At 34.9% G+C, this 17393-nt stretch overlaps 6 protein-coding genes across 6 annotated transcripts; 1 reads left to right on the forward strand and 5 right to left on the reverse strand.

Moving 5' to 3' along the window:
• Nucleotides 1-519: 519 nt before the first annotated feature.
• On the reverse strand, nt 520-1927 carry EV154DRAFT_450585 (cAMP dependent protein kinase regulatory subunit). The gene is made up of 3 exons (XM_051597213.1): nt 1722-1927; nt 822-1649; nt 520-737 (listed from the first exon to the last, which is right to left on the reverse strand). The coding sequence occupies exons 1-3, from the start codon at nt 1906-1908 to the stop codon at nt 562-564; spliced, it is 1191 nt and encodes a 396-aa protein (XP_051453043.1). The 5' UTR covers nt 1909-1927; the 3' UTR covers nt 520-561.
• A 205-nt stretch (nt 1928-2132) lies between these two features.
• Nucleotides 2133-2991, reverse strand: EV154DRAFT_428754 (ER lumen protein retaining receptor; the record flags this gene model as incomplete). The annotated part of the gene is made up of 4 exons (XM_051596431.1): nt 2133-2169; nt 2258-2514; nt 2577-2836; nt 2901-2991. The coding sequence occupies 4 exons, from the start codon at nt 2989-2991 to the stop codon at nt 2133-2135; spliced, it is 645 nt and encodes a 214-aa protein (XP_051453044.1).
• Nucleotides 2992-3191: 200 nt separating this feature from the next.
• On the reverse strand, nt 3192-5174 carry EV154DRAFT_43837 (uncharacterized protein). Its single transcript, XM_051596877.1, has 5 exons — nt 4647-5174; nt 3956-4582; nt 3637-3891; nt 3530-3574; nt 3192-3470 (listed from the first exon to the last, which is right to left on the reverse strand). The coding sequence occupies exons 1-5, from the start codon at nt 5094-5096 to the stop codon at nt 3390-3392; spliced, it is 1458 nt and encodes a 485-aa protein (XP_051453045.1). The 5' UTR covers nt 5097-5174; the 3' UTR covers nt 3192-3389.
• Nucleotides 5175-5198: 24 nt separating this feature from the next.
• EV154DRAFT_523732 (uncharacterized protein) lies at nt 5199-6063 on the reverse strand. Its single transcript, XM_051603132.1, has one exon. The coding sequence runs from the start codon at nt 5615-5617 to the stop codon at nt 5309-5311; it is 309 nt and encodes a 102-aa protein (XP_051453046.1). The 5' UTR covers nt 5618-6063; the 3' UTR covers nt 5199-5308.
• A 7365-nt stretch (nt 6064-13428) lies between these two features.
• On the forward strand, nt 13429-16452 carry EV154DRAFT_471605 (pre-mRNA splicing factor Syf-1). The gene is made up of 7 exons (XM_051597878.1): nt 13429-13502; nt 13572-13850; nt 13930-14124; nt 14195-14803; nt 14869-15861; nt 15930-16185; nt 16251-16452. Exons 1-6 carry the CDS (start codon nt 13473-13475, stop codon nt 16047-16049), a joined length of 2226 nt encoding a protein of 741 aa, XP_051453047.1. The 5' UTR covers nt 13429-13472; the 3' UTR covers nt 16050-16185; nt 16251-16452.
• Nucleotides 16091-17204, reverse strand: EV154DRAFT_568422 (uncharacterized protein; the record flags this gene model as incomplete). The annotated part of the gene is made up of 8 exons (XM_051606075.1): nt 16091-16185; nt 16251-16349; nt 16433-16465; nt 16533-16567; nt 16642-16694; nt 16771-16992; nt 17073-17097; nt 17170-17204. The coding sequence occupies 8 exons, from the start codon at nt 17202-17204 to the stop codon at nt 16091-16093; spliced, it is 597 nt and encodes a 198-aa protein (XP_051453048.1).
• Nucleotides 17205-17393: the final 189 nt, after the last annotated feature.

A 17393-nucleotide genomic window follows, 5' to 3' on the forward strand; every position in this document is an offset into this window, starting at 1 on the left:
ATTAGAGAGTTTTCCACAAACTAATAGAGCCGGAATTTTTTTTTTTTTCACACAAAATTTTTTACAGATGGCAAAACAAAATTGGCCATTTACAGTGGGGAGACCCAAAGATGTCCGGGAGGTGTTTTACAGTGCAAAAATTCATAAAAATCCAACGGATATATCCCGGTTAAACATTTTCCCGCGATAAATTAGATTTCTCTGTCAAAAAATATGAAAATCACCAGTCTAAAAATCCGACTTTTAAGTTCTGAAAATGTCCGTTTTAACGAAAATTGTTCATTGTAAAATAGATGCACTGTAAAACCACAAATTGTGGAAATTTGAAAAGTTGCTTCTACATTTTCTTAAAACATTGAGCACTGAGATGCCTTTTTTGCTTAGTATGGAAGTGAAAAAAAAAAATGCCCAAAACTCTTTAATGTTATATTGATTATCTGAATACGTAAACAAAGCTGACATATTAGGGGCGCATAAATTAGATGTCTCATAACCAACAGCAAAATATATAACTTTCGATAATGTTACTCAGGAATAATTAATGATTTATTGTACAATTTTTTATGCGGGATTAGCTTGTAAAAGCACAGCATGATAATTTTCAGAATTGCGTTTCAGAATATCCATGACAGGACCTAAAAGTCGAATGAATGCTTTTCTTCCCAGTGTGGCACATTTAAGTCTTCCATGGGCAACCACAGTAGCGGCACGTGGTTCATCATTGAGCAAGGCCAGTTCTACAAATTGACAATAGAAAATAAAACATGAGTAAAAAAACATACACAGCAAGTGTTGATGTTGTTAGGAAGAGAGAAACTTACCTCCAAAGTAGCCGCCTTTTTTGACAACCATGACTTTCTTCTGAGTGCCATCGGGCAACTGCTTGTAACAGACGGCTTCGCCGCTTTCAACCAAATAAAAGTTATCACCAATATCACCTTGACGAAGAATGACTTCATTATCACTGAATTTTAAAGGCTCAAGTGCATCGGCAATTTTGTGACGTTCATGGACTTCCAAAGATTTAAAGATTGGCACCTCTTCTAAGAATTGTTCGTACATGCGTCTTTTACGAGCGGTATTTTCCATTAAAATGGAGCGAAAGGTAACACGATCAAGAGCATATAAAACACAGTCTGTGACGGCGATGAGAGTGGCTGCACGTGGCGCATTGTACATTAAGGCTAATTCGCCAAAACTCCCACCTGGGCCGTATGAAGTGACCTTGACGCCATCGATGAAGCAATCCAATTGACCGGATTCGACAATATAAAAGTAGTCACCCACGCCGCCTTGCTCAATGACATGTGTATTGACGGGTACTTGTTTTTCCACCATGGCGTTTACGACATCGGTATATTGCTCTTCATCGAGATTCTTGAACAAGAAATTATTCTCAATGGCGGCACGAATGTGGAGACTTTGTTCCAGGTTTTTGGGAATATAGACTTTGATATGTTCTTGACTGGGTCGAGAGGGCTGTAAAGACTCTGCACTGACTGATGTACGTCTTCCCCGACTACTGGGTGGAGGACCAGATATGGAAGGCATTTCATCCACCGTGTCTCGTTCTTCCTCCTCTTCTTCTTCCACCGAGTTCATACCACTGGTATCCACGGAATAACCAAACCCACCGTTCCCACCGTTACCTAATATAGGATGAGTTATATATACACATATATTATATCACTGATATTATATCACTGATATTATAGACATACCGAGTGGATGTTCATCATAATGACGAGTCTCTGCGCGTTCATGCTGTAGTTTATTTAAAAAGAAGGTAGCACAATACTGCAGTAGGTCTTCCGGGTCATCCTTGATAACCATTTGGTTTAACTCTTCGATTAATTCAGTATAATCCTTGTTTTCGACTTTTGTAAAAGGGTGAGTATCTTGCAACATTTGATGTTAATTGTATGAGAAAGAAATAGGAAAAGATGCAGAAAGAAGAATTTCAGTTTTTTTTTATTATAATTTCAAGTTCAGTTTAAATACAACTTTTTTGGGGGGTGTATAAAAAAAGCACCTTTTAAGCATTCCTATTATAAAAAGTTAGTTTTATGCACATACACACAGACACATACTCTCGCTCTCTCTCTCTTTCTCTCTCTGTTTTATTTATTCACTTACTTTGGTAATTCGAACTTTTGACCCTTCACAACCCTATTAAAAAAAAAAAAAAAAAAAAAAAAATGAAACAGGTTAGTACCAAAGTTAAATACGTAATAAACCCTTGCTTATCACCACATACTTGACGTAATAAATATAAAAGAAATCACTATACAAGGCAGTTTGTAATAAGCCTGCTAAAGAAGCAATCCAATCCACGGTATATTTCTCTTCGTAATAATATCTGTAAACCCAGTTAAACAAGTAAAGTGTACGATAGGCACCTAGTGCGAAAATATAATGAGTGGTGATCGTCTCTGCTTCTCCTGTACGTTGTAACATGAATAATTGTGGTAAAATGGCTACTGATTCTAACCAAATAGAGAAGGACCAAAGTACCTATTTTTATTATTTAACATCCACCCCCTTTTATTTAATTTTCGTGATAATAAATAGTTTACCTCGATCACGGTGTATTCGTAACAAAGTAAAACTGATAAGACAGCAGCAAATACCAGTAAATATTCGTTTCGGAAGGTATCAAGGTTTGGATCGTAGGTTGCCTTGAATTTGACCTTCATTAAATACAAGACGTAAACAGACGAAGCGAGAAAGAATATCTTCATGGCTGTATTATATACAGAGTGAAATTTATATACAACATCGATATATCGCGTCAAAAATACAATACAGAATAAAATTTGCGTCTTGAGTGAGATGCCTAATACAAGGTGTTAGACAATGAAAGAAGTAACAATAAAATAAATAAAAAAAAAAAAACGGACCAACGCAAGAACGGCTTTGTTTAATCTTTGCTAGTAAAATCAAGATGGATGCCAAATGCATCATGTCTGCACTGAGCCGAAATAAGTTCATCATGGTGGGCCTTTTTTTTTATTGTTTGTCGTTCTATTGGGGCACAAAGAAAGAGAAAGAAGTACAAAAGAAAGCTTGAAATAAATATAAAAAAAAAGGGGGGCAGAGGAAAGTAAAAAAAAAAAATATAAATAGCACCTCGATAGACATTACACATGGAACATCCTTATTTGCAGTTGGTGACTGGTTTGGGAAAGCTGGTGTTACTTTTTTAATTCGCTGTAGATGAAAATACCAAGCCAACCAAGATACTACCGATAATCACAAAGCCTACCACAACCGAGGTTACTTTGACAACAATATCATGAACTTTACGTGTAAATCGTTGTGTCTCTACAGTGCGTGTGGTGATTTGACTAGCAGGTTCTTTTGATTGTAATATCAAGATTAGGAATTGTTCAAGTGCAAACTCCCCATCTAACTTGAAGGCAGGCAAGATATTTAACATGGCCAAGGCCAATGTAAATGAAGAAATATATCTATTATTTTAAAAAGTGATAAATACGTGGCCCCATCTGTTTGTGTATGTTTTGTTTACCTTAGCAGTAATTCTAAAATATGTGGCAACGCAGATGGTAATATTCTAAACCGAGGAATTAATATACTAACTTTAACTATTAATAGACATCATTAATAAATAAATACGCGTCCATGAAAAAATATTATTCGTTTACCACTCTCCCAGATATCGACTAATTCGCCTTCAAATATAAAGACTTTTTCGTGTCCATCCAACCAGCTAGGAAATCGAGCATAGATTCGTACCACTTGTCCAGCCGCTGAAGGTGTGTACGGTGTCACACAATTCATGTCTGTTCCGGGACAATCTGTCGGTTTATAACAGCGATCCGGATGGGTGGATGACAATACTTCCAATGTTGGCAAACATACCTTTTCATTCTGATATGTAAAGATTAGGATATTTATATATATATACACTGAAGGACTATAACAGGATGCTTACATGTTGTTTGGATGGGAAGGTATTGAAACAAGAAATAGAGGCGTTTGTAGATTTACCAAATGGGTATTCATCATCAATATCACAACAATCATCACCATAATCCTCGACGGGTTTCGCTGTACAAAAGCCTTGCGTTGAAACATGTTTACCATCCTCATAAAATAAATGTGTGTTCCAATCCTGAATATTGTTGGTTAAAGGGAAATCATCCAGTTGATAAATGATGGTGGAAGCGGGAAGATGAGGGGCCAAAGGGGAATTAGCACGAATATGTACCACACTAACACCACCATGCCCTTCCAATGATTGCCAACCGAGAATTAAGAGGAGTAATTTGAGCCCACCAGCTAAAGAAATGGAGGTATAAGCGTATAAAACAAGATTATGCCATACACCTGCACACATGATTTTTAATTGTTTCAATGCATCCAAGTTTTGTAATTGTTGATCTGGAATATTGACAAATGCACCAGGGTATAAATACATGACAAACATACCCGAACTTTGAATAGGTACGCCTTGACTGTAGGATGCAATGGCATGTCCACCCTCGTGAAATAGGCCACAGATGATTAATGCTAATAAATAGTAGCCGATATGTGACATTGGTAAAGTAACACCGGGTATCTAAATATGTACATATGGAAAATTAAGGGCATGATTTTTATATTATTATGTTGTTTCTGCTTACCATGGGTAAAAATACTTGATCGTCTTGAGCTAATTCACGTTTCTGATGAGCAGAGGAAGAAGGTGTGATGAGTTGACCTAGACTTGCCATGATTTTGATGCCAGCAAACAAGATCACGCCCATGCCCACGACCATGAGAACAGCAGCAGCCATGACACCTATTGTGAACCAAACTCTCCAGAAACGAGGAGCATATGCTGTCATGTTGCTGAATAATTTATTTAAACGTTGTGTGGTATATTTGACTTGAAATAATTTGATGGACCATTGGTCTCTTTCGAGAGGTTCATCCACGAGAATCGAGAAAGTAGGTAGTAAAGCTGCATTACCCTGCTTTCGTTTCGAGGGAACTTGTTTTTTTCGTGTGGTGACGATTTGTAATAAAAAGACAATCACGTAAAGTAAAACCCATAGTAGCAGAAACTGCCAAATTATTGAAAAGAGTTCCATTTTTTTTTTTTTTTTGTAAAAGAAAATAAAAATATTATTTAAACGGCCCCTTCACCTTGGAAACCTTCCCGATCATCGTGCCACGAAATCGAAATAAAAAAGTTTTTTTTTTTTTTTTGGCACAAAAAAATATGGAATGTTTATTTTTTTTTATAATTGTGTGATGTACATAAAAATACGCTGGAAGAGGAATTACAAGATACTCTTTAAATTTAATTGATAGTAGCATTTTGGGTGGTACTTTTGGTGTTAGAAGTTTTACCCAAAAGGTTAAGGTTGAGACCATTGGATTGATTTTTATCACCCTCGTCGATTTGAGTAATGGTCTTGGCATTGTTTTGACTGTTGTCAACATTATGAACGTTGGTGTTATAGGTTTCCTTGTTGCTGGTTTCCTTGTTTACCTTAACTTCAGTGTTGCTATTGTTCTTGTGATGCTTGTGGTGAGGCTTGTCGCAAGGACGGGCAGAGACAGAGACAAAGACAAAGGCAGCGAGGAAAAGAACGGAGGTGAGCTTCATTGTTGATAATAAGTTAAAAAGGCTTGAGTAGAGAAAAGACTTGGATAATTAAAAAAAAAAAGAAGTAGACCTTTTGGTGAGCCTTTATATACAATTTTGACATGTTTGGATCTTGGTAGTGATAACTCCTTTTCATAAACCCCTTTGTTTCTCTTTCTGTTGATTAGTTAACAAGACTCTCTTTTTTTTTTTTTCTAAATTACACAACATGTAATGATTTTCTGCATATCCGTCTTTTTTTTTTTTTCTTTTTGCACATCATTTCTCCTATCTTGACGTAACACCATATACGCGCAAGGAGACAACTTTTATTATGACTAACTGATCGTTCATTATTTCGTACATGTCAATCCAAAAATAGTGGCAAAAGTATAAAATTATTTCCAGTCCTTTTCATAACATGTTTCTATTTCCTCTATATGAAGGGGGAAAGAGGCAAATAGAGAATAATGAAAAGAGCGTGCTAATTTAATTGACATAGGAGACCATTTAACCCCCCGTTTGTCCGTCCTCTGCAAATAAACATTGAAACTTGGATAGGTTGCACAAGAGATAATAATAGCTTTGTTTGTTCTAGCCATCTCTCTCTCTTTTGGTGTAATAAACATATTAAGGCACACATCATCTCCCATTTATTTCTAAATCCGCCATTAGTCTAAATTTATTTTTGGAGGTGTAAGAGAGATGTAAAGGTGATAGGACTTTATGATAACAATAACATTTTCTCAGTTTATTTCAAATAATATTAAATGGTAGGCTACGTTAAACACGATACATCATTACACACATCTATTTTCATTATCTACCGATGTAAATGAGTATAATCAATTTAAAAACTAGTACAGGTTGTGCATCCAATCGCGCGCATCTAACCAACCACACTTGCACACAGAAATAGATTGTATCTTTAACAACGCTTCAAATAAAAAAATAATATTGGGTATTTACGTATCCTCCTTTTTGAATACAAAAGAATATATGAGTTCATTTTACAATTATTTGATCTTACAAATGTTAATTTTTTTATGCACTGCGGATATTGTTTATTATTGTATTTACAAAACGTGCACTTTTAATAAATCATGCTCATACATGGATTATATTATATTCCCCCCCCCTCTCATCCCCCTTACCTCTAAAACGTGAGCGAACGGCTTCGGATGCTTCACTCTAGATGCAATCACCCACATAACGAAAATTAAAAAAAAAAGTATATGTTTGTTACCCTCTCAAAAATTTATTATGCCCATGCCCAACTTTCTATTTTATAGAAGGCATCTAAACATAAGCTTACATTTTATAGTAATGACATAATATACAAAGTTATTTACAACGGTTTCATCCTTTAGTCTGATCTATTTATATAAAGGATCGTCTAAACTTAGAATTAGTCTACAATACCAACTATAAAATTCAGGTTCTATAATACGAGCGTGCTTCGTGCGATTGGGTCACTTTCGTAATAAGAGATGAATGCAAATGTAAATCTACTAACTATAAGACATACAAGAAAATAACGTGAGTGGAATAATAAGGGGGGTTGTAAGTGGCACATTAAGAGGCAGCGCTGTATTTCACATTCGGTGTCAGCGTCACTCTTTTACCGCTCAGTGTGCATTATGGAAATGATAAAGTGGGGGTAAGTATTGACCTTAATTTTTCTTTCTCATGAATAAATTCATATTGAACACACAGACACATAATTTACACATCCAACTACTTTTTGGTGTAGATGTTTTTCAATCAGGCTATTACTCGTCATTATACTGAATTTAATGTTTCTAGTTTTTTTGTTCTTGTTCTATCATCTTTCACACATTTATCGAAAAATGCGATAGTCATTAGTTAAAAAAACTAGCATCTTGAAGTGAATATTTCAATAGCATTGGGTCCCAATCCGACTGTAAGCTGTATTTTTATAAAATTTATTCGTGAACTGAATGTGATCAACTGGCTTTTATCTTCTCTGAGCAATAATGCTTTCTTCACATTTGAAATCGTTTTTTAGCATGCAAGACGGAGCAATTTTTAAGTGATGCTTATAGATGCCAGCTTTATATCAGAATTTTTCAACATTACTATCTCTAAAAATTCTTTAGATAACTAACGATAGTATGGAACTTAGACTTGACGGTATGACCTTCTTTTATAAATTTCCGGAATTCCTTAAGCTATGTTTATAGAGATTGTAGATATTGTACGAACTAATATTAATTGAATAATAAAGTGCAGATCCAAATGTACGGATACGTTTTCAGCGAAACCTCAAATGAGCATGCGAAGACGCTATTCTATTCTACATTCAATTATCTTATTTATTCTTCATGAACAATTCTTTATATCAGTAACGAATTAAGCCATCTATACTCTAAGCTAAACATCTTTACACAAGGAAAAAATAGATCTTATGCGGTCTTCTTTTTATTGTTTCCATATTACATTGAACAATTATAATTTATTTAATTTTTAAATCAATATCTATAACTTTCGCAATGATTTAGCTATCCATGGGGAACCAATACAGCTACTATCACCCTAAAATAAATCAGCGATCAAAAATTGAAAAATATCGCAAACAAATTAGAGCGGAAATAACGATCTTTTTTTAAAAAATATCGCGATTGGCGATATCGATAAAATTTTCTAAAATATCGTTATTGGCAATATCGATCAAACTTTCCAAAATATCGCGATTGACGATATCGATCCATAAATCAAAAAAACAAAAAAATATCGTTGGATGGGGTAAAAAAAAAATGGGGTAATCGATAATCGATATAATATTACTTTTACACCCCTGCTGAATCAGGATACAGGCTTAAAATTGATACGTTTGTATATATTGGAAAAAAAAATTTATTTATAAAAAAAAACTAAATAACGTCGAATCTGACCATGATGAACCTCTTCAAATATGGAAAATGACCAGTAAAATATGACCAGAGACAGACATAATCAGAGGAACTACGATAGTGACCACACGAAGACCTCAGAAGAACAGCAGTATCACTTACCTGAAAAAATATGGTTTACGTTAATAAGAGAATAAATTATCATGTTTAGCAATGTGTACCTTTACAAAACCGTGGGATGTACGAGCCTCAAATAAACAGTAATATCAATCAGCTTTAAAAAGTTGGGTTAACTTAATAATAAACAAGTATACCAAAGTCAAGTTATTTACCTTTCCACAAGTAATCAATGTATTGATTCCTTTAGCTATAAAAATGCGCTAATAGATATAAGAAAGTAGTTAGAGTTCCTTACCGAGCAAAGAGCATTGGTCTGATCCTAAATTAGAAAGTTGTAACACGTTTATTATTAGTCGCATAACTAAATCTAAATTAATTTAAAAATGGTTATGATGAATCAAATACCATTAACTATTCGCATATACATACATTAACCTGGAAGAAAAAGAAAAGAGGAAAAAGAATAAGAATAAAAAGGTATAAAAAACAAAGTTTGTTTAAATAAGAAAAAAAAAAAATTCAGACTCAATTCCTTTTTTTTTGGCAACGCCGTTGATTATTTTCTACAGCAACTGATTCATCAGTCTTGTAAATGATAGATTCAAGGCACTCTCCTATTTTTTTTTTTTTTTTTTTTTTTTTTTTTGCAAATCTAAATTCATGTGTGCTCACTTAAAGTAATTTGGATGTCTCGGCCTGTTGAAAACTGGTACGTGTGTAAACGTTTGTTCTTTTTTGACTTTACATATCAAGAAAGTACTCCAGGCTCGAACTTCGTTTTTGGTGAACTTATAAAGAATCATGACGTTTCCCCTTATTCAAAGGCCATCCCGCGCATGATGAGGCAGAGCAAAAAAAAATTGTCGTCTTTGATGCGAAGGACCTTGTGTCTACTATTGGGTTGGTGAATGGGGTCGACAGGTCTAACAACAAATATTCAATAAAAACTGGTAAGGCTTTCAAAGTCGATAAGAGTAGTATTACCAGCAGTGTTGGAAAATCATTAAAACCCACAGTCACATGTCCCCTTTTCTCATTTTACTTACGTAATCTGAAGTTGTCTTTTTCTTACCCTGGCTATCATCCCCATAAACATTTTTTTTCTTTAAAAAATTACGTTTATCTATTAACATGGTATTGCTACATCTATTTATTTATGTATAGGTTGTTTTTATAGAGATTTGAAAATTTGGCTTTGCGATCAGCGATCAAAAAATCAAAAATATCGGAGATATCGATATTTTCGATTTTTTGAGCGATATCGCCAATATCGATCAAAAAAAACATTTTGATTGCTGATTTATTTTAGGGTGTATTTTAAATGGTTGATACAATTATACGACTACAAATTCAAGTATAACCTAATTAGTGCATCACTATCATTTACCTAATTACGTCAACTAAATATTTGACTTTTATTAAGGCATTTTGTATCTAGAATTATCTTCATTATTAATGAGAGTCACCATACTCCATATAAAAAGATATGTAACTAATTATCTTAAGTTGGTTTGCTTTTAATTGATTCACTATGTCAATAATAAGAAAGGGCGGGGCGAATGGGATAGCTGGCATTTTCTTTATCATACTGGCCTCGAGCAAAGTCTAGCTTTATACATTATAAGAAAGGATCAGTTTCTCTAAGAATTTACGGTTAGTGCAATATACGCTTAGTTTTTTAAGTACGTAAGGGCAGTTGGAATCTCGATCCAACGCTGTCAAGTCTTTTGACAAATAAAACAATGAATTATTAGATGCTGGAAAGTACTGATTTATATGAAAACCTTTAAATGACACTGTTTAAAAGTGTCTAAACTACCGCCGGTGCTTTTATTTTTGGTATCTAATCTGACGTCCATTACAGATAGAATTTCGTTTATTTATGCTTTGTTGTAACTCTGAGGTTTTATTGCTCAAAACGGTTACACTCATATAACAAAAAAGTGTTATATAATGGCTTTGTTATAGGGTTGTGCAATCGCTTAGGTCAAAATGTAACATTATATCTGCTTCTTAAAAGAGTGTCTTATATATACAAAACAAGTAATATAGTTACAACAATAACAACTTAAAGATGACTGCTTGAAAAATATTTTTATTTAATTTTTATTTAGAGCTCGTTTAGGTATTACCAATCCCGCCATCCAACAGTCTGTACTTCAAATACGGTCGTTGCAGCATATCCTATTTACCTCTATTGATGAATTTTCATCTGATCAAGCTCATATTGCGGATGGAATTGTGTCTCCAAGACTCCTCAATTCCCCGTTCTCCCAGGCGGAATAATATCCTGAAAGCGCTTGCTCCATACACCAGCTATACACCTGTTATACAACTGGATCATTGATTTTTTTTGTTTCCAATGCGTAGATCTCCTTTAGTCCGTAAATTAACCAGTGCCTTATCTTTACTTCTTAAAGCTATGATCTCTTTCCTCACAACTTTACCAATGTTGTTATTAGCTCTTCCACATGCTTGTAATTCTATTGTCATCCCTGGTCCTCTCATCTGCAAAGTTAAGCCAAGCAACAGCATTCCTCATTATTTATACTGCCTTTACTTTTAATATAAGCATCTGACCTCCTTTTTTTATGATTTATTCCTGCTGGGCTTGCTAGTTGTGGTCTACATCATTTTACCCAAGTCACTAACCACTAAACTGTCAGTATAGTTCCATTCATACAGGTTATTGGTTTGCCCATGACTTCAGCTGTCCCTCTGAGCACTTCACTACCAAGTAATTTCGTCGAGTATGCTCTATTCAGTCTCCCCATCATCACTTACTGCCTCCACAATATTCTTTTGTGCTGTCTTTCTCTTGGCCTTGATTCTGGCTACTGCCGTTATTTCATCCAGGTCGATGTATCTGGTATTGACTGATACACAAAAAAATTCTTTATCATTCGCTCCTCCATAGATTTATGCCAGATCATTTTCCAACGCTTGCTTGTTTCATTTGTTTACATCCTGAGGTATCAACTTTCGCTTTCTCTTAACTTGTCCATCTCCACTAATAAATAATTTCTTTCGGATGCGCCAAGCAGCCTTCATCATAAAACGTATTCCTCAGGCTCTTGGTCCCTATCTCGAGATAAACTAGTCTCTCTCTGTCTCCATTTGTTGTCTTTATTGTATATTAATAACACTTTTCAGAAAAGGATACGGCATACATACAAAAAAACCTATCCTTGCAATTTTCCACTAATAAAATCAAAAACTTTGCCTCCGACATAAACAAAAATTTATAAGCATCATAGGTGATTGGCTAGTTTAAAAGTCAGTGACCTATTAAAAAAAAAAGAGTTGTATGTAATGTATTCTCACACTTTCAAAGTGTTTGATTGTTTACATCTTGATATGACGTAAAATCTGATTTGGTCAGCCAAGTGGGAAAAAGTATAAAGTTTGTTACCCTGGCAAAAAAAAAGATGTTCTCTTTTTTTCCTTTAACAAATAAACATCTTGAATTTTTCATGGAAGTGTAAGGTAAAGTACATGATTTGAAAATAAATTTTTTTAGCTTTTTACTAACGCCCGTATTTATAAAATAGAGGCAGTAGGTCTTGGTCCAGCCGACTGCGAGAAAGAAAAACCTTAGGCAAGTTTACATAAAATAACCATAGCTCTTTTATACTTGGTTCTATATACAAATCTCTATCGTAACAGTCTTTTGACCTTTAGCAAGTCAAACTGTTAGGAGGTGAACAGCCACACCTCTTTTTTATATATATATAAAAGGTGTTTCTTGGTGGCACACTTTTATTATTTGCAGTTCCTCTTTTATATATATATACGGCAAATGATTCTTGGGTCCCCGATCATTTAGCTTATGACCTTAGGCAAGTCATTATTCTAATAATACCAATATGATGAAGGGCTGCATGCGTTATTTGTTCCTCTGAGGGTATATTTTTTTTAGAAATTTTGCACTTGGCCGTCCAAAGGGGTTCCCACTCTTTTTATTGTAGGTTTATTGGAACTCTGGTATGGATTACAAATGTTAATAAATAAAATATTTTTTTTTTAAATTATGATAATCTTCTCTTTCTTATTCATCCACAAGTATTATTTTACTTAAAGTTGTCTCATATATATTATGATTGTATGTCATCAAAAGAAAAAAAAGTCCTGCTTTAAACCACATACAAATACGTCAAGCAGTTACTTTCGATCTCTGATAAGCCTTTTTTTATTTTCACCACATTCACAATAACAGGAATAACAGAATATGAACATACAAATCAATCATTGCCATTTCTCCATTTAACGAGGCGATCACTAAGGGGGCATAAACATATATGAAAGAAAATTTGACCAAAGAAATCGTATTTGGGACTTGACATCTGTCGCGATTGAAAGTGCGGCTCGCTTTTAGTATGCGCGTTTTTTATTTTTAATTTTTATTATATGCTATTTTAAACTTTGCCAATGTGTTCATACTCTCTTGTTCTCAATACAATTGTGGAAATAAAATCACCTTCCTCTTTAGGTTCCTTGACACAGCTTGTGGTATTCTCAGCGCAGAAAGTCTCTGTCTTTATACTGTTAATGCTTGTCAGAATATCTTTTACAATGATCCAAAAATCCGTTTACTGCTAGTAGGAAGTATACAAAAGTGCTAATAAAATAGATTGTACAACATGCCAATTGCCAACTTCTCTTGAATATGTATTGATAAAGAGAATTTCGTTGGTACATACGTCTTTTTTAAGTAAACTATCGATGATTTATGCACATCTTGACAGCTTTTACTTACATCCAAAAAGTGCTGACGTCACTTTTTTTTTTTTTTTTTTTTTGGAAAATTGAGGACATTCGGGATTTCATGACAAGTTTTCATTTTTTGATACCTCTTTTTTTTTTCTTTTTCAACATTTTTCAACATGGTGGCCAATCACGAAGAATTCTTGATTGTAAGGTTTGATTATAAAGTACTCTTGCATGAATCTAGACTAAAAACAACACAAAAATGTTGCTGATAGAACGAACACGATATACCATACGAAGAAGAATTGCTTCGAAGCCCCTTTTCACTTCGTGTTTGGTTACAATACATTGATCATAAACGTAATGGATCCAGCGCCGAATTATATTTTGTTTATGAACGTGCCCTTAGTGAATTACCGGGTTCTTACAAATTATGGAAACAATACTTGGATATTCGACGCGAGAAACTAAAGGGATTGAATGCCGTTCGACATAAATCGCTGTATAGTGCGGTCATTGCCTTATACGAACGTGCTCTTGTCTTACTTAATAAGGTATGATTAGATGGATTATGAGCATTGAATTGAGTCCACTTATTTAAAAAGTAACCTCCTTTTTGAAAAATATTTTTAGATGCCTAGAATTTGGCTTGATTACCTCAGTTTGTTAACGACATTACCCATGATTACGAAAACAAGACGTAGTTTTGATAACGCTTTACGTGCACTTCCCGTCACCCAACATGGCCGTATTTGGGATCTTTATTTACAGTTCGCTAAAGCAGCTGGAGGCGAAACTGCTTTGCGTATCAACCGTCGTTATTTGAAGGTAAAAATGGTATTTATATTTTTTGCAGAAAACTTTTTTTGACACTTTTTTATTTTTATTTTTATCATAGTTTGAACCCACATATGTTGAAAATTACATTGAGAGTCTGATAAAACTTGAACACTATGACGAAGCTGCTATTCAACTTGTAAAGATTGTAAACGACACCAAATTTGCTTCAGCACGAGGAAAATCACACTATCAGTTATGGCAACAGTTATGTGAGCTTGTAGTCGAACACTGTGAGGATATCAAGAGCGTACAAGTAGAGCCCATTATTCGTAGCGGTATCAAACGATTTACAGATCAAGTGGGCGTACTTTACGCTCGTTTAGCCATGTACTGGATCAAGATGGCGCAGATTGAAAAGGCGCGCGATATCTTTGAAGAAGGTATCACCACTGTCATGACCGTCCGAGATTTCACAGTCATCTTTGACGCCTATGCCGAATTTGAGGAAGAAATGATCACTACCAAGATGGAGATGGCTGCTGAACGTGAAGAGGCAGGTGAAAAGGATGAGGATGAGGATTTGGATTTAGATTTGCGTCTTTTAAGATTCGAACGTTTAATGGATCGTCGTCCTTTCCTTGTCAATGATGTGCTTTTGAGACAGAACCCTAATAATGTATTAGAGTGGGAGCAAAGAGCTGTTCTTTGGGGTGATAACAAGGAAAAGGTATATCATCAATGGAATAAGAATGAGAAAGGGTGGACATGACTAACCAGGGAAATTGATTATAGGTTGTGGAAACATACACACAAGCTGTTCAAACCATCAATCCTAAAAGAGCTCATGGTAAATTGCATGAATTATGGGCTAAATTTGCCAAATTTTATGAAGACGGACAGGATATTGAATCTGCGCGTGCGATTTTCGAAAAGGCGGTCAAGGTGAATTACAAGAACGTGAATGACTTGGCCGAAGTCTGGTGTGAATATGCCGAAATGGAAACCCGTCATGATGATTTTGATGCGGCCTTAGATGTGATGGCTCGTGCCACCGCAATCCCCAAGCTTTTAAGCGTGAATCCCAAGCAGGTGAACTTTCATGACGAATCCATTCCTGTACAACAGCGTGTTTTTAAAAGTTTGCGTTTGTGGAGTTTCTATATCGATTTAGAAGAAAGTGTGGGCTCAATTGAGAGTACCAAGGCTGTATATGATAAAGTAATGGATTTACGTATTGCTAATCCTCAAGTGATCGTGAATTATGCTACCTTTTTGGAGGAAAACCAATACTTTGAAGAGTCCTTCAAGGTCTATGAACGTGGTATTGAATTGTTTGGCTGGCCAATTGCATTTGAATTGTGGAATATTTACCTCGAGCGATTCTTAAAGCGCTATGGTGGTAGCAAACTTGAAAGAGCCAGAGATTTGTTTGAGCAAGCGTTGGAAGCATGTCCTCCTAAATATGCCAAGCCTATTTTCCTCATGTATGGTAAATTAGAAGAAGAACACGGTTTAGCTCGTCATGCTATGCGTATCTATGACCGTGCAACCAAGGCTGTAGCCGATGAAGACCGTATGGTGATGTTTGAATACTATATTGCTAAAGCCACCGAATCCTTTGGTATCATGGCCTCACGTGAGATTTATGAACGTGCTATCGAATCACTTCCTGATAAAGATGTGCGTATCATGAGTTTAAGATATGCCGAACTGGAAAGAAAATTGGGTGAAATTGACCGTGCACGTGCCATTTATGGATTTGCATCACAAATATTTGATCCGAGAGTAAGTATAAACACGAACAACGAAATTTTTTTGAGATAAATCTTTCTTTATTAAATCTGTTTAAATAGACACAGCCCGGGTTCTGGAAGACATGGCACGACTTTGAAGTTCAACATGGTAATGAAGATACTTTCAAGGAAATGCTTCGTATTAAGCGAAGTGTACAAGCAACATTCCCTAGCGTTTAATATATTATACAAAACAAAAGATGAAAGGGGGAGGCGGAGGGCTAAGACAATAAAAAGGAAAGGGTGTATTTTTTGTTATTATCCTTTAAACTAGATGAAGATAGGGCCGGACTACTATTATTACTGCTGCTAATACCTATAAGTAAAAAAAAAAAATGTTTAGGAAAGACAAGAATAGAATAATAAGGGGATTGAAATTACCATCCTCAACAATGACTGGTGAAGAAGTCGATGAATTATTTTTAAACTTTCTTCTTGAACTATCATCTTCTTCTTGTTGTTTACAGAGCTTAGTCCAAACTAAGAAGCAAGACAATGAAATTAGTATGTCTCCCCTTTTTTTCTTCTTATTTGCGTGAAGGGATCGGATCACTTGTACTTACTTAGACCACATGCATTGCACAAAGTGCGAGGGCCTATTGGGAGTTGGGTAGTCAGTTTTTTTTTTTTTTTTGTTATTTAATTGACATTCTATGTACATACCAAGGGGACCTTTACGCCACTCGGGTGTTTCAGTACTACACGAGAATAAAGAATATATTCCTATTAGCGTGAGATTTTTATTTATTTTTATTAAATATTATATGCATACCTTTTACATGAATGACATTGGTTCTTTGAAGGTAGTGCGTTACTGCTAGTTCTCTGTGTACAAATTAATCAAGTCAATAAACAAACATATCAAAATAGTTGTTGTTGTTGTTGTTGTTGTTGATGTTACCTGTCGTTTTAAAGAACGCTTTGAAGTTGATTCTGGATTTGACACAACCGGCCGATGTTGTGTGACGGACGGAATGAACCATGTTTGTTTTGCATCATCCAAGACACGCATCATTTTGCCAGTATTATCAATCATTCCGTCTAGTTCACTGATACTTGGTAGTTGTACGTTTGCATGAATAGGTCGTAATTGATCCGAGATCTGTGATGCGCAATCGTATACCTTTTTTTTTTTTGGGCAATAAAAAAATTGTTATGGTTGTTTAGAAACTATTGCTATAGCAACAGAGATATCATAATAACCTCGTTTAAATCGTTTGTTACCGTTCTATAAAAAAAAATAAAAAAAATACTTGTTTTAGTTTGGGCGTAAACAAAGCGCAAATATTAATTATGGTACCTATTTATTCCAAGTGGTGAAGATGGAGGTGACATGACTTGTCTTTTATTTGTTGTTCGGGATGAATGCGATTTGAATGAATGGGTCATGTTAAGAAAGAGAAAAGGATGAAAGGGGGGATAATAAAAGATAAAAAAACTTCCTTTTATACAAGTGGGCAAAATAAAAAAAGTAAAAAAAAGGAGAAAAGCAACCTTCGGGGGAGAAATTTAGTGGGTGATGGA

The sequence above is a fragment of the Mucor mucedo genome (assembly GCF_025094135.1).
Source record: "Mucor mucedo strain NRRL 3635 chromosome Unknown EV154scaffold_125, whole genome shotgun sequence".
Taxonomy (NCBI): domain Eukaryota; kingdom Fungi; phylum Mucoromycota; class Mucoromycetes; order Mucorales; family Mucoraceae; genus Mucor; species Mucor mucedo.